General features: G+C 45.7%; 1 protein-coding gene across 1 annotated transcript in view; it reads left to right on the top strand.

Moving 5' to 3' along the window:
* The window catches only part of LOC147970560 (uncharacterized), an 80,281-nt gene extending 59,338 nt beyond the window's left edge, over positions 1-20,943 (top strand). The window contains exons 2-3 of the mRNA XM_087523486.1: positions 19,798-19,932; positions 20,917-20,943. Of these exons, the coding sequence (XP_087379612.1) occupies positions 19,798-19,932; positions 20,917-20,943 (162 nt within the window). The remainder of the gene's footprint in view (positions 1-19,797; positions 19,933-20,916) is intronic.
* Positions 20,944-22,169: the final 1,226 nt, after the last annotated feature.

The raw sequence follows: 22,169 nt of genomic DNA, 5'->3' as shown, positions 1-22,169 counted from the left end.
GATACACTTTGAGTCAAACAGTTATTTCATCCAATACAAAACGCTCACACGAAAAACAGTTCACCTTATGTCAATCATACAAGTATTGAGGATTACCTCGCCTAAAAAAATCGGAGCATTACAACACATGGACAACATAGGGGGTCTTACAACATAATCCATTCAGAGACATGATAGAACATGCAAGTACAATAATCTAATGACAATTTCAACTGGTACCTAACGAAGAACTGGGATTACCCTGGGCTTCACATAGCAGAAACAGCAGGACCTCCTCCGTCTTTAAATGCAACATTCTTACTTCCTCCAATTCTTGGGTTGCTTGCATAATGCGTGCAGCTACTTGCATAATTTCCAGCCTCAAGATCAAGATTACCTCATTCATGGCAGCCACACCATCTCTTTCTGCCTCCAGTAGAGCGGCAAGAACTATAATATCTGTGCTCAGACAGCTCTCCGGTGGTGTTGCCTCTAAACTACTACCATATGGTAACATGGATGGCGCACTGCTTCCACAAATAGATTCTGGGGTTGTACATTGTGTCCTAGTGTGAACGGCATCCTGAAAGGTTTCCGCTGGACATAAGTAAGAGATAGTTATCGCATGATCCAGGCAGTAAGCTTACATGGTAAACGACATATGAATTATTGCCGAGCATGGCAAGCTATATTTAAATGGTTCGAAGCAGCATCAGCCGAAAGGAAATTAAAATGGTAAGATGAAACTAGGGATGTAAGTGGCAAATAAACGACATCCGCCAGTCCCATCTAGTTAGTTTTTGCTAGCTCCCTAGTTCATTTTCCTCAAAAAACAAAAAACTCTTTTGAACTATCATACCACTAGTGGACTTTAATCAGGATTAAACGGGACCCAGTTGACATCCCTAGTTGAAAGGGAGTGTACCACCGCTATATTTAAGTTGCCAAGGCATCTAAGAAGTTGAAATAATTTGAGAAAGCACTTAACAGTGCGGCCTCATATAAACTACGAAGACAGTCTGGTGATGAAGTTCAAAGGAAAAGTTAAGGACTCAAATGAACTGGACATGCATTTATTTATGATAGTACAACAGGCATCGCTGACATATTGGCCAACTCAGGTATAGCCTAAGAAGAAACAAACAAGCATTCGAATCAAGCAATACAGCAAAGCAGACAACTAAACTATTTGTAATTCTGTAGGATTACAGGTTGAGGGCACAAGCCAAGAAAGCAGCTCACATGCATTACATTTCACATGTACTAAAATACACTGGCTTACCATATGTTGCTGTGAAGCCTCGCTGTTGTTGCAATGTTCTTTGAAGATATCATCAGCATCCTGTGGTTGCAAATCTAGTTGTTGTAGTTTATTCTGCACCCACTATTTAGGTAAAATTAATTTTAATCGCATGCACTGATTCTAATTGATCAACAATGGTTCATCTAAACTAATGAAAGAAGGGTGTGTGCTTACATGATAATATATCTGCTTCACTCTATTTTTATGCTTGTTCGAGGTGCCAACCCCAAAAGAACAAATATTTTGCTTGATGGGGTTGGCAGCTCCATAATTAATAGAAGCATCAAATTAGTCATGCGACTTGGGAAGATCAAGAACACACAAAAAAGTAATGAAAAGAGGCTCGGAGTAGTGATGTAATAGCTAGCACCAGAAAATATAGGGTAAACGAACAAAAAGTAGCGGAAACCACATGCTAGTTTGCTGATGTGTAATTAAGCATAGAGGACATGAAGAAGTCTGATGGAACCAACAGGTGGCATCAGAACAACACCATTATCATAAATATAGCATGAAAGAAGTAAAATAGTAGGCAGTGATATCTAGGAAGTACAGTAATACTTAGGACAAAACTAAAGCATATTAACTATATGTGCAATGGCATGTAATTTAGCACATGTAACATGTTCACTGCCAGAAGTATGGCCCTACAGGTGCAAGCAGAATAATGCATCTCATGAAAAATTGAATGATGCCCTGAGGAAATTCAAAGGTGCGGTGCTGTGATGCCCCCAGACCGATGCTCCAGATCCCTTCCATTTTTTTAGTTGTTGTCGTGTGTTTATTATGTTTGTTGCATTATCATAATTGTTTTGCATATTTCATTCCTATATGTTTATGCCATGATCATGTTGAGTGCCATTGTTATTTGGCTTCTTACATCATGTTCATCTTTTATTATATTGCATTGTACCATCCTTGTTGTTTCCATGATCATCTTGCTTTGTTATATGCTTCATGATTTTGATGTTCCTCTTGTCATTTTATTGCATCGCATCATGATCATCATGCCTTGGTTTGCTTATTTAACTTTTGTTGTGTGTTCTTGTGTGAACCCCTCTTCTTCTTATCTCCACCTCATTATTTCACCATGCACATACCAGCAACCATTCATCAAGTTCACCCAAGTTTCTATCCCATCCAAACTTCTCCTTTTCCCTTTCTTTCAATTATTTCTCTAGTGGCATTTTCTGCTCCAGATTAATGTTCACTATATTTCTATATTCCCTACACCATTCCAAGACCACCACCTCCAGTTTTCAAGTCTTTTGGAAGTGTTTTGGTTGGTCTAAGGATTTATTCAAGCTTGAATTATTGTCAAACTTGTTTGAATTTGCAGTCTCTAAAAATTGCCAAGACATTTTATTCAAATACAGGATAAATCTAGAAATACATGGATATGTTTATATCCCTCATATTCCTTTCCAAACTCCCTGGCCTTTTCCTTTTCTAAACCTCGAGATTTAAATTTTTAGAAGAAGAAATAAAGCGAAAAGGCTCTCCCAGCCGCATCACACTTGTCCTCCTCCTTCGAACCCAGCCGGGCCGAACCAGCAGCCCACCAGCGCCTCCCTTGGTAATTAGGCCAGCATGGCAGTTTTGCACCCCCTGGGCCTGCCTGGCAGCCTCTCTCCCCTTCCCCTTTCTTCCTCCTCCACGAAAAGACCCTCACACAGCAAAACTTTGGACGAGGGCACATGGCCACCGTGGCCACGGCGACCACGCCCGCTCCTCCTATAAAACCCCAGACGGGCACCCTAGGGTTGCCCTCTACCCTCTCCGTGCCGCCGCCGCCACCTAGTAGGTCCAAGCCACGCCACGCCACCATAGCCGTCGCCCCCTTCCACCAGAGAGCTTCCGAAGCACTCCCATGGCTCTGCCGCAGCCACAGCCTCCTCCGTCGTTGTCCTCGCTCATGGTTGGCTCACCGATGGCGTATTCATCGACTACAAGCATGCCAGGAGCCAGATGTTGACACGGGCGACGCGATCGTCTTCTTCCACGACATCCTCTTCTTCGTCTACTTCGTCTTCTTCACGGAGCAGAGAAACATCAAGTTCAGCGAGCTCCCTCGTCGCCTCCGTCATCTCTCCGTCCGATCTGTCTTCGCAAGCACCCCCATGGTGAGCAGCCGCTCCTCCATGCCTCGTAACCCTGTTGGTTTCCTCGCCGTATATCAGCGTCCTTCTCGTGTCCGAAGACCAGTCGCCGCGCTCTCGTCATGCGGATGAAACAGAGCGCCTAGCTCTCTGTCCGCCTCCAGCCTCGCCTAGCACATAGCGCCTGCTCCACACACGCACATACCCACGCATGCGAGTGCACGCGCAAGGGCCTCGCCTTGCCCCGATTGCATCTGCCGACTGCATCCTGTACGCCATGGATGAGGTGCTCGAGCTCCTCACACCCATGTGCCCTTCCTTCATAGCACACACATCATGTGCACATCCCATTGCAGCCACCGCAAGCCTTTTCCGCACCCCCGCCGGCGCTTGGTAGCCGCAGCAGTCGCCGCTGCTTGTTCCTGTCGCCGATGAGAATCAGTCGTCCACCACAAGAAGAAAGCCCCAGCCTTCTTCAGTTCATCTAAGTTTGAACCCTCATTGTACACCAGTATTGTAGCAGCGCAGTGGTTAGCGCACCTTGCGCATATCCGGGGATCTGGGGTTCAAATCCTAGGTGGTACCCTTTTTCTTTGTTTTGTATTTGAAATGTTGTTCTTTTCGCAGCTACACAACAGTAGCCGAACCCCCTAGATATTACAAACACCAGGCTAGCGCAGTGGCTAGCAGTCTCGGGTTTAACGGAGAGGTTGTGGGTTCGAATCCCAGGCACCCCCTTTTTTCTTTCTTTTGCACACACGCACACTTGGGCCCGATTCCACTTCTGGCCGCTACACTCTAATGCTTCTGGCCCGTGCATTTTTTCCCTCTGCCTGTGGATTTCGTTATTTTCCAGTGCATTGCATAATTATAGTTTTGCCACTGTTTTGTAATGCTCGTATCTAAATATCCATGCATCCATGAAACATGTCATATATGCATCATGCTCAGATTTTCATGTATTTTCATAATCTGCAACTTTGATCCATGTTTAAAATGTTAAAATTTGGTGTTGCATAAATGACATGTTAAAATGGTTTATTTCATAACTAAATCATCGTAGCTCCGAATTAAATAAACTTTATATGTAAATGGACTTTGATCCATGTTTAAAATGTTAAAATTTGGTGTTGCATAAATGACATGTTAAAATGGTTTATTTCCAGTGCATTGCATAATTATAGTTTTGCCACTGTTTTGTAATGCTCGTATCTAAATATCCATGCATCCATGAAACATGTCATATATGCATCATGCTCAGATTTTCATGTATTTTCATAATCTGCAACTTTGATCCATGTTTAAAATGTTAAAATTTGGTGTTGCATAAATGACATGTTAAAATGGTTTATTTCATAACTAAATCATCGTAGCTCCGAATTAAATAAACTTTATATGTAAATGGACTTTGATCCATGTTTAAAATGTTAAAATTTGGTGTTGCATAAATGACATGTTAAAATGGTTTATTTCATAACTAAATCATCGTAGCTCTGAATTAAATAAACTTTATATGTAAATGGGGTAGAAAAATGAATAGTTTAACATGGTGGCATTACTTTTGCCTGCTTAACAACTCTAAAATATGGTTTAGGGCAGAACAGTACCAACTCCGAATATTGCATATGAGGATTTTACGGAATTGTTGTTTGTTGTTCCCGCCTCATTTAAACTTGCCTGAATAGTTAGTTTACTTATGTTTCACCTCTTGCCATGTTTAACAACATTTAATATTGTTGGGTACATAAACGGGAGAGAATTAAATAATCGAATGTGGCGTTTCATCTATATGCAACTCGTTGCATATTGAGCTCCACTTAATCTATAGTATTGTTTGTTGCACTTTGGCATGCCATGACTCATTAAACCGGACATGCATCATACTTGGTTGAGCATCATGCAATGTTTGTGTGATGGTTGTTTATCATGTTATTTGCTTCTTTCCGGTTGTGCTTCTTCTCGATAGTTCCAGTTATGTTGCGATTGTGAGGATTCGTTCGACTACGTGGGATTGTATTCTTCATGGACTCGTTTTTCTTCCTAGCGGGATTTCAGGCAAGATGACCGTCACCTTGGATCTCACTATTGTCTTTGCTATGCTAGTTGTCTCGATACTATCTCTATGTCGCGCTACCCACCACTTGTTTATCAAGCCTCCCAAATTGCTATGTCAGCCTCTAACCTTTTCCACCATCCTAGCAAATCGTTGTTTAGCCATGTTACCGCTTTGCTCAGCCCCTCTTGTATTGTTGCTAGTTGCAGGTGCAGTTGCACGTTGTTCCATGTTGGGACATGGATATCATGGGATATCACAATATCTCTTATTTAATTAATGCATCTATATACTTGGTAAAGGGTGGAAGGCTCGGCATTTTGCCTGGTGTTTTGTTCCACTCTTGCCGCCCTAGTTTCCGTCATACCGGTGTTATGTTCCTTGATTTTGCGTCCCTAACATGATGAGGGTTTATGGGCCCCTCTTGACAGTTCACTTTGAATAAAACTCTTCCAGCAAGGCCCAACATTGGTTTTACCATTTGCCTAATAAGAATTAAAACTTGCATAGGGACCGGCTAGCACCCGAGGATTCTTAACCAACCCCCGGGCCAATGCTCCTCATGAGTGTTGGTCCAAACGAGAGCACTGTGCGGGGCCGCCCCAGGGCAACCTGGATTATTTTGGCACCTGTACGCGTCGCTCATCCGTTGTGGCCTGAGACGAGATACGCGCGGCTACTATCAGGGTGTCGGCACGTTGGGAGGTCTTGCTGGACTTGTTTTACCATTGTCAAAATGTCTTGTGCACCGGGATTCCGAGTCTGATCGGAGGGTCCCGCGATGGAGGATTGTCTCCGCGGATCGTGAGCTTGTCATGGGCTAAGTTGGGACAACCCTACAGGGTTTAAACTTTCGAGAGTTTTGCCCGCGGTTATGTGGCAGATGGGAATTTTTAATATCCGGTTGTAGTGGACTTGAACTAAACTCAATTAAAATACACTAACCGCGTGCATAACCGTGACCATCTCTTTTTGAGCGATTTCAAGAAGAGAACACGGTGGGGTTATGTTTGAACATAAGTAGTTTAAGATCACATCTTGATCATTACTAGTTTGCGGCCGTTTGCGTAGTTGCTCCTCTTGCTCTTATACTCGTAAGTTAGCCACCATACACTGCTTAGCCGCTTGCTGCAACCTCACCACTTATCCATTCCATACCCATTAAGCTTTGCTAGTCTTGATACCCATGGTAATGGGATTGCTGAGTCCTCGTGGCTCACAGATTACTACAACAACAGTTGCAGGTACAGGTAATGCGATGATCCAACGTGAGAGCGATGTTTACTTGTTTTGGAGTTCTTCTTCTGCTTCTTCTTCGTTTGAGGGATAGGTTACTGGTGGGCAGTCTGGGCTAGCAGGGTGGATGTTGTTGAGCTTTTTTGTGTTAAATCTGTAGTCGGATGTTGTTCTCATGTATGGTATATTGATGTATTCATGTGGCATTTGTATGTCTTTGTATGTATCCCCAACTATTATGTAATGGTACGATGTAATGATATCCACCTTGCAAAGCGTCTTCAATATGCGGCTCTATCCTTGGTGGGACCTTTGAGTTCCTCTCTGATAGGATCACATATTGGGCGTGACGGGTGCTTATGCTAAGAAAGTGAACGTAGGCGTCGGTCGTTGGATAATAGTACCTGATTCTCGGCGGCGTATGGGTATCGTTGTCATACATGATCGCTAAGGATCGTCGATGGTGCTCGTGTTGCGGTTGAGTTTGGGCCGACTGTTGCCGTTGCTGAAGCGGTTTTCGATGCTTTGGTTGCGGCGCCTGTCGACATACAAGAAAGTTCATCTATGGTAAGTGAACAGTTGCACGATAAAGAAGAGAAAAACTAAAGGAGTACAAATCGAAATAACCTGATGAGGCTGCGGCGTCAGTAAAGCAAGGCTGGTGGAGTTGAATATGATGTCCGTGGAGTGGGTCCGATGCAGTGGACGAAGGCTTCAGCGGGCGCGGTGTACAGTGCTTTCGGTGAGGCGGATCTGTTGCGGCAGACGAGGGCTTGTATGAAGGGCCAGCGATGGGCGGACGAGGGAGTCAGTGAAGGGCCTACACTGTGGTGGACGAGGGCGCCGGTTAAGAAGATCCGGTGCGGTGGACCATGATGGCGGTTAAGGAGATCTAGAGCGGTAGACAAGCCAGTCGCTGAAGCTGCTCCGGCGAAGTGGTGAGTTGGCAGTTGGGGGTTCCAAGGTGCGGAATGTAGATCCGGCGGGGTGTGAGGTCCACTGCTGCGGCAGAGGACTAGATTCGGCGGCTTGCCGTGGTTGGGGGTCGGGGAGGGGAAGGGGAGGGGCTTTGGGAAGAATGTTGGTGGCAAAGAGGGGAAACAATGGAGTTACCAAAGCAGCCCTTTTTCGTTCATGTGGCAGGGGTAAAACAATGAATATCGCAGGGCTAAACTTTCGGGCGCGAGATATTTCGATGTGAGTGGGAAGTTTGAAAGCTTTTGGCGCCTGAAATTATAAGTGTTCTGCTCTTGTACGGCCGACTATGATATCATGGCCGAGAATTTATTTGTTTTGCACACAAGAAAGTGCATGTTTTGAAAATCAATGTCTCCAACTCGAAACTTAGATTGTCCATTCAATTCAAATATGGATCATTGAGCTAGTACGAGCAAATACCATCATACAGTCCAATTCAAATGAAATTCTAAATGTGTTTATCCTAAATATGATGACAAAAACAAAAATGTGTATGTATATGAATAAAGTGGATGATTATAAAGTTTGAACATGCTTGTATGTGTATATCTCTAGGATTGATATATGAATTTGAAATCACGAAATCCTGGCATAAAAAATGTACCTCCGTTTAAATGAATTACAAAAGTTAATGATATATATATATATATCTTAATTACGCTAAAGTCGCTCAAATATAGACACCTCACTCTTTATCTAAAGCCACCCCCCCACACACACAAGTTGTTCTCTCCCCCAAACACGAACACACGAGCACATTAACACCCCCTCTCTTCTAAAGTCCGGACCCCAATATAGGTCTCTATCACTTTGTCTCTCGGGCATGCACACATCTCTTCCCCCACTCTCTAGGTCTCCCAGCATTTCTCTTTCCCAAGCACACGCACAATGTAGAGTGTATCTTTCCCATACACACAAAACGTCGCCCCCAAACATCTATCTCCCTAGTTATGTGATTCTCGCACACTCACCTCACACACCACACCACTGCAAATAAGCACATTTGTCTCCTTGTGCACCACTCTCCTCTTTCTATCTCTCCCACATGCGGACCCGCCCCAACTCCTTCCCTGTATACATATATGTCGTGACTCTTTCCATATATCCCTAATGTATCATCGTTCTCAATCTCGCACGTTGTTCTCTACACCATCTATTCTAGATCTCTCATGAAGTCCCTATCAAACACACGATGACTCGCTTCCCTTGCGTCTCCGTACATAGGCCAATTTCGAACAACATCAACATTGTCTCCCTATCTATACGCCACTTATGGACACAAACGACCCCTCTCCCCCCTCTCTTCCTCTCTCTCTCCATCGCTAGATCTCTCCCTCTCTCACCCCTCTCCCACACACACTCAATGTCTCTTCCAAATAGTCTGCTTCCCGCCCGCACCCATGCTATCCCGCTACTACACATGCCTTTGTATCTCTTTGACACACATGTCACACCATTCCCCCTTCTCTTATACTAGGTTTACATCATTAGTGGTCTCTCTACTCAACATACACACACTCCCTCTCACACACAAACGCGCGCACAAACACACATAGACACGCACAAACACCCATCTATCTGGATCCTTCTTTTAAGACACACACCCTTGCATATTCTCTCCAGCTCTAGGTATGTATATACCCCCCCCTCTCTAGCTCAGATGCACACCAAAATTCTCCATCTCTCTAACTGACACATCTCTCCCCATGTCCGCATGTGTATCTCACACACTCACTCTCTGATTATGTCTATGTGTCTCCATGTTACACAACACAAAGCCCCATGTACATGTATCTCTCTATCCTCCACACACATAGACACAAAGAATCTCTTATCATTGCCTCAGTCTCTAGACATATCACACACACTCTCTCTCTCTCTCTCTCTCTCTCTCTCTCTCGCAAACACACTCAACAAGGGTTTCCCGGTGAATAACTTACCGTCTATTCATCAACAGTCGTGGCAGTACGACGAACACGAGACGTGAAAAAGAATAAATCTACACGTGCGCAGACCACCTAGTATGACTACTAGGACTAGAGCAAGCCGAAACGCCGCCATCACCCCCTCCTTATCGGCGACGGGAAAACCTTTGTTTTACACAGTCGAGAAGTCATTGTGCTAAGGCCCCACATGCCGAGCCGTTGAATAGAATGTAGATCCTAGTTACAGAAACAAGTATCGATAATACGTTTGTATCTCCATACTTATATTTCTTCTATTATAAAAAAACCGAGTTGGTGATGGTGGTACGCATGCCATCTTACAATATAGACCGTCCGATCTATATTTGACAGATGGAAATTAAACTAAAAGATACCTGCACCTCTCTCCACATTTGCAGACAAGGCCTTCCCTTGTTCATCCTTATCTCCAACAACCTCATTGTTGAGCAATTAAAAAAGAAAGCCTCTGGAACAAACTGGCCTGGTGGCCGCTGCCGGCGTCGTCCATCCCCATGCCTCCGCTTGGTCCGACCACCAATCACCACGACGCCCCACTCCTCTTCACCTTATCTCCTCTTTCTCGAGATATCATTAGTTTTTACACATGGGATTACTCCTGCATGGGTCAATCACAACAAGTTTTTTCATAAAAAAAATGCATCTTGATGTTCCGTGCAATGCACAGACATCTTGCTAGTACTCCTACAAAAGACTAAGTTGGTGATGATGGTGTGTCTGCCATCCGTCATTTCTGAACATTAGATCTACATCTAACGACTGTGAGGTAAGTTGTTGCCTTTTCTCACCAACATCCCACTTCTCTACCAATTTGAAGAAAAACCCATAATTAGTATCTTAAAACCAACCACATCCCTCCCTCACCTCACCAAAACAGCCCAAGGAATATATTCTGATTGAAACATAATATATCTCTAGTGATATATGTATATCAAAATTAGAGTGTTCTGTATCAAGTTTGTGAATAAGTATTATTCTAATTATGATCCGTTGCAACGCACGTGAACATTGCTAGTATTTCCAACCATGCAAAAAATGTGAGTATTTCCATAGTTTCGAGTTTTCCATCAAGATATTAGTAACTCATGGTTGATGTTTACTTTCAATCATGTACAGATAGGCACTATGTAACTAGCCTTGCTTATTGGCTTCCAAAGCTTAACTTCCACTCCTACTTACAATATGTAGTGTATTTAACAAAAAACTACCACTTTCAACCAGCCCTAGGAAGAAACTATTGTACAAAAAATAGCAAAAACATACCCAAAATTTCTTAATCCATGCCAAAAACTACTACCTAGTGCCGATTAGGCTCGTTCAAACCCGTTTTTGACAGGGTTGGCCCACTCATCCGTGCTGATGAAGCAGCTTAAACCAACACATTTTGTTTGACCGTTGACACGAAGGACCCACATTTGACCTTCTATCCTGTTATTCCCTCTCAAATCATTATTTTTCCTGAACATCACTTCAAACAGTACTGATGCGTGTTCGTCGGTGGCGCTGGTGATGAGCGAGTTGGCTACCGCTCCGCCGGACGGATCGGACGCCGCACTGGCCTCCGCACTGGCCTCCGCACGGGTTGGCAGGCTGGCCCGAGCGTGCCTCACGCATGAGCGAGCTGCCGCGCTGGCCTTCGCTCGAGCCAGATGGCTGGCCTTAGCGCGGCGCGCGCGAGCAAGCCACCGCGCCGCCGTGCCAATCTAGCTAGCAAACCTTGCAGACAAGCAGCTAGACGGAGCTATCTTGGCTAGCTAGCGGCCACGAGCGCCGGACAGAGCTGGCATCCGGGCTGCCGCAAGATGGGCTCCACACCGCCGACGGTTTTGACCTTGACTTCTGCCGGCGGTAGTAGCTGCGTCCCATGGCTGAGGATGACTAGGTGGATGGGCTACAGGTAGGAGGTCACTCGGGGATTTTTATGCAGACTGACATGTAGGTCCCACAAGTCATAATGCCTAACTTGCCGGTCGAATAGAAGGCGTTGACTTAAGGGGCGACATGGGTTGAAACGTGCCTATATCAGCACTTTGTAGAGTAGTCGTTTCTTGGTAGGGCTGGTTGGTAAGGGCATGTACAATGGTTGATAAGGTAGTCTTATCTTAAGCCTGCCACGTATGCAAGTGGTAGTAGTTTTGGCATTATTAGTGGTTTCTTGGCATTATTAGTGGTTTCTTGGCATTATTAGTGGTTTCTCGTAAGGAACAATGTACTACTAGCGATAAAATGCGATTCTAGGTTGCGTTGTACTCCAACGAATACTACTAGTGGTCGCGGGAGTGTATACCTCGTTTTGTGGGTTCCATCCCGGCCGAATAGACGGCATACTTTTTTTAAATAGTAACTTCGTTGCAAGCCAATATTGTACATGGGTAGTTTGAGTTTTGAAGTCGAACGGACATGTCGCACCACAATCTGGGTGCACTGGATAGCCCAGCCACGTGAACGAGTTTTCCTTCCCACCATCTCGTGGCTCACGTGCTCGCCCTAGCCGCACCTTGCTTGCAGCTTCCTCATCATCTAGTACTAGCATATTTAAACTAGCGCCTCCCAATTGAGCCCGAGGAGTTGGAAAAGCCTGGCGCGGCATTGAGAACTATGCAATATGGCTCTGTATGTAAAGTGCTAGTACTCTACTACTCTATAGCTTGTGGCGTTGCACGCATGGACTTCACTCCATTATCGGCTCTATGAAAGAAATTCTTCTTGACGTGATTTTTTTTGTTTTGAAACGGAGGCAAAAACTTTGCCTCCTCTCATTCATAAAGAAGGAACTACTAACAAAGTTCGATGAGATCCATTACACCTCCACAAATGGAAATGAAAAGCCTAGTCTCGCTGTATCAACTAACTCAAATGTTCTGCCCCCGCAGTAACTGATGGGGAACGTAGCATAAATTCAAAATTTTCCTACGTGTCACCAAGATCTATCTATGGAGTCATCTAGCAACGAGGGAGGAGTGGATCTACATACCCTTGTAGATCGCGCGCGGAAGCGTTCAAGAGAACGGGGTTGATGGAGTCGTACTCGTCGTGATCCAAATCACCGATGATCCTAGCGCCGAACGGACGGCACCTCCGTGTTCAACACACGTACGGAGCAGTGACGTCTCCTCCTTCTTGATCCAGCAAGGGGGGAGGAGAGGTTGATGGAGATCCAGCAGCACGACGGTGTGGTGGTGGAAGTAGCGGGATTCCAACAGGGCTTCGCCAAGCGCTGCGGGAGGAGGGAGATGTGCCATGGGAGGGAGAGGGAGGCGCCAGGGCTTAGGTATGGTTGCCCTCCCTTCCCCCCACTATATATAGGGCCAAGGGAGAGGGGGGGCGCAGCCTTGGCCCTTCCTCCAAGGAAGGGTGCGGCCAGGGAGGAGTCCCTCCTCCCCAAGGCACCTCGGAGGTGCCTTCCCCCTTTAGGACTCTTCCTTTTCCTCTTCTCTTGGCGCATGGGCCTCTTGGGGCTGGTGCCCTTGGCCCATATAGGCCAAGGCGCACCCCCTACAGCCCATGTGGCCCCCGGGGCAGGTGGCCCCACCCGGTGGACCCCCGGGACCCTTCCGGTGGTCCCGGTACAATACCGGTGACCCCGAAACTTGTCCCGATAGCCGAAATAGCACTTCCTATATATAATTCTTTACCTCCGGACCATTCCGGAACTCCTCGTGACGCCCGGGATCTCATACGGGACTCCGAAAAACTTTCGGGTTACCGCATACTAATATCTCTATAACCCTAGCGTCACCGAACCTTAAGTGTGTAGACCCTACGGGTTCGGGAGACATGCAGACATGACCGAGATGACTCTCCAGTCAATAACCAACAACGGGATCTGGATACCCATGTTGGCTCCCACATGTTCCACGATGATCTCATCGGATGAACCACGATGTCAAGGACTTAATCAATCCCGTATACAATTCCCTTTGTCTAGCGGTACGATACTTGCCCGAGATTCGATCGTCGGTATCCCGATACCTTGTTCAATCTCGTTACCGGCAAGTCTCTTTACTCGTTCCTTAACACATCATCCCGTGATCAACTCCTTGGTCACATTGTGCACATTATGATGATGTCCTACCGAGTGGGCCCAGAGATACCTCTCCGTCACACGGAGTGACAAATCCCAGTCTCGATTCGTGCCAACCCAACAGACACTTTCGGAGATACCCGTAGTGCACCTTTATAGTCACCCAGTTACGTTGTGACGTTTGGCACACCCAAAGCACTCCTACGGTATCCGAGAGTTGCACAATCTCATGGTCTAAGGAAATGATACTTGACATTAGAAAAGCTTTAGCATACGAACTACACGATCTTTGTGCTAGGCTTAGGATTGGGTCTTGTCCATCACATCATTCTCCTAATGATGTGATCCCGTTATCAACGACATCCAATGTCCATGGTCAGGAAACCGTAACCATCTATTGATCAACGAGCTAGTCAACTAGAGGCTTACTAGGGACATGGTGTTGTCTATGTATCCACACATGTATCTGAGTTTCCTATCAGTACAATTCTAGCATGGATAATAAACGATTATCATGAACAAGGAAATATAATAATAACTATTTATTATTGCCTCTAGGGCATATTTCCAACAGTAACTATCGCTGATAAACAGGCTGCCAGTGTGTGCATGAGAGGAGCGGCTGAGTAGGCCAGCTACGCGCTTGAATAGAGCACCGAGAGTACCCACTATGCAGGTGTACTTTCCCTGCATTGATAGTACAACGATGGTTCTAGAGAACAGTACTACCCTCCACTTCCAACTATAGCTCCTTGGCCTCGAGATTCAAGAGTTCAAAACTAGTGCACTATACTAGAAGTACAGTACATCACACTACTAGTTGAGAAAGTAGTACTAGTACTGCTACAGTGTGAGTACATAGTAAATAATAGCCTCACCCCTTCGCTAAGGAAAGATCAAGGAGCTACAGTTGGAAGGGACGAGGCCCTATAGTTACTACGCTCTTATCTCCTCGTCAGTTCCCCTCCCCCCGAAGAGAAGGCAGTTCGTCGCTGCTCCCATGGATTCACCAGGCAGTTCTCCTCCTCATCGGGGATGGGAGACCTTGGACGACGATCCTCTGGGAGAAATCTCACGCCGCTCCGACGTCCTCACTGGCGCAAGACTCGATGCTTCCTGCACCAACTTTTTCAAGACGGTGCTTAAACAAGCTTGGGAAAAGGCCATGCTTGTTTCTCTTCCATGCGTCCTCGAGAAGAAGGTTCTTCTATGGGACAATCCTTCGAACAGTCCACCGCTCCCTGGCCATGGTTGCACATTGACTCTGCTAGAGTTGCCGACGTTGAGAGGTAGTCCGATTTTGTCTGATGAGCAGGTCAGTCATGGAGTTTCATAATGTAGTACTTAGTTATTCCTTATATATAGGTCTGGGTCGGTGCCAACAAAGATTGTCTTGCATACCTCCGGCCGGATACCACCATCATTTTGCACAACATCCACAGCAGTGCGGCCGTTCCCGTAGACCCCTTCTCCACCATTGGGATTGGCCTTCCGGACTGGCTGGACTTGAATGCGTATGATCATGCCTACATGAGATTGAAGAAGATAGCAATTGCGTACCCGCCAACAAAGCGACGCGGGTACGATGATTACTATCTCATCGAGGTGTTTGACATAAGGATTGCCATCAATGTAAGAGGCAGTAACGGCAGAGGTTGGCGCAATTGGCCGCGGCAGATTTGTACCCCCACATGTTCGAAGACGCCGTGCGCCATCCAGGCCGCATCTTCGCAGTGACAAGCCAGGGGACTTGTTTCATCTGGTTGCCATCCTACGGTATGGGAGATTACAAATGGAATGCACAAACCATCATTTGCATCCCTAACGGTACTCCGTTATTTTGCAGGGACCAGTCATCCCTCGATCAAAATAAGATCACCGATCCTGGCTGTGCATTTGCATCCGCGATTCGGTCTAACCTGGAACCTTGTAGCTGACTTTGGCATATTGGGATCAACTATCTTAGCAGTCGTTACCCATGGTACCACTGATGTGCAACATGGTCACACAATCTACCACGATCAGACCGTCACCATCTACCCAGGTATTCCATTTAGTATTATATTTTTTAACCCTCTCGCCTTCTCTTTCATTGTTGTACTACTTACTAGTACTAGTAGGAGTACTCTTTACCTTGGAAGACACGTATAGCTAGCTAGGCCCTTGAAGACTTGAACCCACTAGGTGCCACCATTTTTGTTTTTCCATGTCTTACTATCTCATCCATGTAGCCAAGAGTGGCTATATATAATAAGCCGGTTATTTTACTTCCTCTATACCGGAGTAGTACAATTTGCTGCACAGTATTACTGACCGCCATATTTGAGCACAACATTATTATGCATGGACCTTGACTATGTACGTCACCATGTGTCCAGATCTGAGATACCGCGTGTACCAGATGAATGGCGCCGAGTTCGACCCCCGTGATGCTACGTGGGTGCCGGGGAACACTCTTGGAGAGTACTCGCTTTTCATTGGGGACAGCTACCCCATTGTGAAGCGGATGCCACCTTCCGTGCACGACACCGAAGGCCTGCCATTCATGAAGCATGGTTGTGTCTTCAGTGCGCACTGACTGATGAACGACATGCTGGGACACACTATCCCTGATTTATGCCGCTTCAGCTTGGATGAGTCTCCATGGTGTGGAACCTGACTAGAAAGCTATGACAATGATTCCCATTGCCCACCGCTATGGATCGTGCCATCCATGAAGAACACTTGCGACTGGAACCTGGAGGAGGACATGTAGCCCAGCCATAACGTGTAAGTGGAGTATGGTAAATTGTGAACGGTAGCGCTATGAATATATGTAGACTAGTCGTGGACAAATTTATCACATGAATTGGAGATGAACTTGTGTGGCATACTGGCAATTTTCATTTAGAATTTATTACTAGTAAATGTGTTATGTGTATGTGCAACTTGTTTGATTGATGCACGGGCTCCAACACGCTCTTTGAGAAAAAAAGGTTGTATAGCTTTGGATATAGGTTACGTGGCTGCATCGTATAGTAGCATCATTCGCTATACTTGTAGTATACTCCTACTAGGACGACAACTCCTATAAAACCTTGCGCTTGGCTCTTTGCCTCTTCGGGGGGTTCAATAGTTTGTACATGTGTGAACCTTGCACTTGGTTCTTCGCCTCTTCGGAAGGTCCAACGATGATGATACTATAGTACAATATGCTTCTGGCAATCTGACACCGATTGAACTGCTGCACGTCCACCGCGAGCGCGAGGGCGAGGGTGAGGGAGAGGGAGAGGGAGAGGGCGCTGTATTCAAAACCCTCTCCTCGTCCTGCGAGCCACGACACGCGTTGGCGAGGGAGAGGCGTAGTAAGCAAGCTTCTCCTCCGTCGGCAAGTTGACGGGACACATCAAAGCAGTACTAGTACTAGTACTAGTCCATACTGTGTCCTTTCCCGTTAATATGGCTTAATTTGAAATGAGAAAAATACACTGGAGGTCAACGTATGTAACAATACACTCTTTACAGTCACTATATATAGTTTTGCGATGATTATACGATCACTAGCTCATCGTAGAGCACCGTCTTGCATCATACTAACCGGCCACATAGTCGACGTGGCACTTTGTTGACTGGTTAAATTTTCACCTGGTTTCTGGGTCCCACCTCTCAGTTGGCAGAGCAAAGAAATCAGTTAAACAAAACTTTATGCAGGCGCGACAGGAGTCCAACCCTTGCTCGTGAACCACCCTGACTGTCTATGTGAGTGTGTGCACGTGTACTCCCTCGGTCTTCCAACAAAGAGTGTACATCGGCTAAAAAACAAAGAGTGTACATCTACACTTCCAATGCATTTAGCCTTTAATCTAAATCGATATTGATTGACTAATACACCAACTTGTGCTCTAGATATAGGCTACATGTCTATCCTTAATTACAGCATGCAACAACCTTCATTTAATCTTCTTCTCTCAATGGTCGCATACACACATAAGTATGCTACTTTTGGGTGTTAATTATGCCCTGGTCAATGTGTAAATCTCTAAATGTACAGTCTTTCACGGACATAGGGAGTAGTTTGAGCACTTGAGCGTGAGCGTGTGTGTTGCGTCGTGTGTTGTGTGCCGCATGGGTGCGTGAGTGTTGCGTGCGTCCATGTGTACATGTGAGTGTTGCATGTTGCATGCATGCATGCATGCATGAGGCTTTTACTCCCTCCCATTGACATGTTCATATTTCAAGCTTCATCTGTTCCCTCCATATGGTGATAATCCCTTTGTTCCCAAATACGGAGTAAAAGCCTCCCTCTGTTCCCAAATACGGAGTAGTTATCTTTCTAGAGATTTCAGCAAGTGACTACGTACGAAGCAAAATGAGTGAATCTACACTCTAAAATATGTCTACATACATCCGTATGTTGTATTCCATTTGAATTTCTAACAAGACTATATTTAGGAACGGATGGAGTAGCAAATAAACATTAAGTTCTCTTGTTTTTCCCTCCTTGGTCATGGTGCACAACCAAAGATGATTTATTCACCCGGAAGGAGGGAGTAGATGGTCAAAGTTTAACACAAAATTAATGCATTGATAAACATAATTTTTTGAGGAAAACGAGTTCATTAATTGAGTGTTTTTGCAAACTACAAAATTATTCCACCACTCATCATCTAGCTTGGTTGATGAGATTTTTGAATTGAGCCCTATGAACCAGAAAGGAGGTAGTACTAGTATTCCTACATTATTGGCGTCGGGTGCCTTGGCAAATGTTTCATCTTGTTGGACAGGATGACCGTACAGGCATAGGGATACTGTAGATAGAAAGTCTCCACGATCCATTATTCCCCATCTCGGTCAGAGAGAACTATTCAACTAGTCTTCACAGTGAAGTGACAATACACGCTACAGCAGATGGGACACTTAATTAATAAGCTGAACCAGTGTGTTGGCATTACTAAATCAGCCTTACCTAGTACTACCATCATGTTTGCCAGTGGAGCACGCTTCCACAAATATGCCTACACACCTCTCTCCTCCATTAACTGACATATGGGCCCTCTTGAGGTAGACCCACATGTCATCGGCATAACTATTTACACTCCGAAGGACGGTATCTCCTAGTAGTAGTACTAATAGAATTGAGATATAATGCACTTTCTTCCCCGTCTTTCACTCTTCTTCCTCCTCTCTTCCCCATCATCGGCCGCACACCATTCCCCCCCCCACTCACTGCTCACCCGCCCGCGCCATCTTCCTTGGTAGCTCGCGCGTACCATATCCCCCTGCTCACTGCTCGGCCACACACGCCATCTTCTTCGCTCGCCCGCCCGAATCCACTTCCCCATTGGCTCGCAGGCACCAAAAACCCCAATCACTCAGTGCCCTAAAAAAACCCTATGGAAGAACTGACTGACATGCAGAGCCGCGGTTGGAATTCCCTCCCTGATGTTCTCTTGGAGCAGATCTGTAATCATATGGACCTACTCAGCACCATCCGTCTGGCCGCATGCTCAGTGTCTTTGTACCGACTACTCGTCTGCAACCGACCAGCTCTTTTCAAGAGACCCTGCTTGCTGATGCCCGATCCTCGCAGGTGGCCCAGACACCGACTTGATGATCCTACAGAGGTTGCCTGGTGCCCCTCGACATGCTACCACTACCTGTCCACCTGTCCTTCATGCGCGGCCACTACTGGCGGGCATGTAGGCCAACTGGATCGTCCTCATCCACCAATCCAGTAGTCCGTGGTGTCTTGTGGATATCTACACCCAGCGAGAGATCACCCTTCCATCGTTGGATACTGCCGCCATTGAGCCTCGCAGACAGTCGGACACTCCTGCCTACTACGCATGAGATGCGTCGAGCTTTTGGCTCGACCTCTGTTTGCTTAAAGTTGTAATCCACTCAACCGCCATATATATATATATATCAATTAGGCTTCAAGTGCGTACTTGTTAGTTAAACCTATGGTTAAAATGTGACACTAAATACGACTTGTAAGTAGTACAGTAGCAGTACTAGTATACGTCGGTAAAATTATTCATCATGTCCACACATTGAATTGACATGACAACACGCTGCGCGTGAGGTGACACAAGAATTCCGGCGGCGTGTTCGGGTATTGTGGACTTCAGATTTGGAGTACCACTTATCTGTCGAAATCTTTCATCATTCACTTAAAACAGTTGATTGATCATACACTGAGGTACCATATAACTGGAATTAACCAATGCAAGTCCAAGAAGGATTGGCCGATGCTGCCGGCTGGCGTCAAGTTTGATCCCACAGATCAGGAGCTGATTGAGCACCTTGAGGCCAAAGTGAGTGCTGACAGCGCGAGATCTCACCCTCTCATCGATTTGTTCATACCAACCATCGACAGCGAGCACGGCATATGCTACACCCACCGTGAGAAACTTCCAGGTAAGACACTGATCAGCCGTCTACTTGCACAAACATATTCCTTTGTTTATAGGTCTATTTTTCTTTTTAGACGCAGACCAAGTGAAGCAATTACAATTTGACAGTTAATAAAAAGCCAAACAAGTGACTGTAACATGCCAAAGATGTTATGAAAATGCCAACTATGTACACTAAAACCTGTATTCAACAATACTGCGGGTATCACACTGAGTGGCCTAAGCAACCATTTCTTCCTGTGAAAATCCAGGGCGTCCAAAAGGGGCACGTGGATGCGTCGCAAGATACAGTCGGAGGTCGGCATGCACGCGATGTGGCACAAGACCAGCAATACCTTGCCGGTGATGGTCAACCGCTGGCAGACGGGCAACAAAATGGTTGTGGTGCTGCACACCAACAAGAACTTCGACTAGCAGAGGACCAACTAGGTGATGCACCAGTACCACCTCTAGGATCTGGAGCAAGAGAAGGAGCGGGAGCTGGTCCTCTGCAAGATTTTCTACCAGACGAACACTAGGGCTAGGAGTAAAAAGATTATAAGTTAGTTTGGTATTGGTACTTGTACTAACTTGTCGTTCGCAAGTTGGTATTGTTGTTAACGATCTTTCGGTATGAACTTGGCATTTGCTTCCAACCATCATGCCGAGGATCGACGTGGATATAAAGTTGTATCATTTGTTTCGAAACAAATTTACAGGCACCTGATTTTTATTTGATGGATAGCATAAGCACCTGCCGTTCAACTCCCCAGTTCTCCAAAATTTTCAAAACAAGTGCATGCACTTATTATCACTATGAAAAAACAATATACATGCTGCATCCCAGTTATCAGTCTGTACTTGCAGAATTCTCTCGTTTATTGAGCATGTATAATGTTTTTTCAGGTCAAGCAAGTTTCAACTAGGCTGTAGACTGCCCATGCTTGGTTTTGTTTTTAACAGGCCTAGCCCATGACGACAATGGGGCACAAAGATCCAGCAGGTATCTACTGGCCTCTGTCCCGCCAGCTTTAGTTATATTTTGTCTTACAACATTCACAGGTAGTTTTTTTTACTGAATCAAACACACAACCCAGTTCTATTTTCCTCTTGAAACACCATGTCCTACTTCCGTTTTCTAATCTCTACCTATAGTTTTACTAGTTTGTATACATGTATCGTTATATTGAAAATACAAAAAGTTCCCTTTTCATATTTACATCCTTATTTTTGTTTTTTCCTCCCAGCGCTGATTTTTTTACCGCTGGTTTTCCCTTAAACCAACTCAATTGTCCCATGTCTTATTTGCTCAGAAAAACAAAACAATTTTTTTGGCAAATCAATAAGTTCTTAAAAAATGTTTATCATTTCGGGATTACAACAGTTCGGACTCCACCGAAATATGCAAAATAAGGTTGAACTTTTTAACCGTGGTCCTGGGCAGAAAATGGGAAGTAATAAATTACTTAAGAATTAGCAAATGGGCAGCAAATTATTAAAAAAATAGCAAATGAGCTCTATGTTGTGTGCCATAGATTTGGAGGCTGACTTGTGGGCCTACTAAGTTCATGCGTACACAAGGTTTCTCAAAAAAGGAATCTTAGTCAACAATCGACTCTACCAGCGTCGTGCTTCTTCAGTCTCTGATCTTCCTGCTCCAGCCGCCCCAACCAGCGCCGGCAGAACCGCCTGCTCCTGCCTCCCGTGGCCGGCTGTGCTGCTTGGAAAGCCTCACGGCCCCACCATACTCGCATCCCTGGCCTGTCTATCCCTCTACTCACCCACACCTCCTGTTATTTTCCGGCGACGGCAGCCGAACCAGTCAACCCTCGTACTCCCCACCGTGTCGGCAGCCACTGTCGTGTCTTCCTCGGCTTCGTGTCGTTCCCTTCATAGGCCTCGCCGTCATCCACCGCCCTAGTGCTCTCGGTGTGGCATGGTCAACGTGGTCAACGAACGACATCCATCGAAAGTGGATTGTATGTGGAGAGGCTAACAACTGGGTCCACGGCCGCACACAAGGAAATGCCTCCATAATGATTCCTCCACCTGACATTTGGGACCCACCCGAAGGACCTCTATATTTCGTGAAAAAAACTTCCCGTCGCTGACAGCTCGGACCCACCAGCTATATCTTTACACACAAGGAGGTGCTTCCT

This window comes from Triticum urartu, chromosome 5A, assembly GCF_056163025.1.
Source record: "Triticum urartu cultivar PI428250 chromosome 5A, HENAU_Tu73, whole genome shotgun sequence".
Lineage (NCBI taxonomy): Eukaryota > Viridiplantae > Streptophyta > Magnoliopsida > Poales > Poaceae > Triticum > Triticum urartu.
This window is presented reverse-complemented; position numbering and strand designations above follow the sequence as displayed.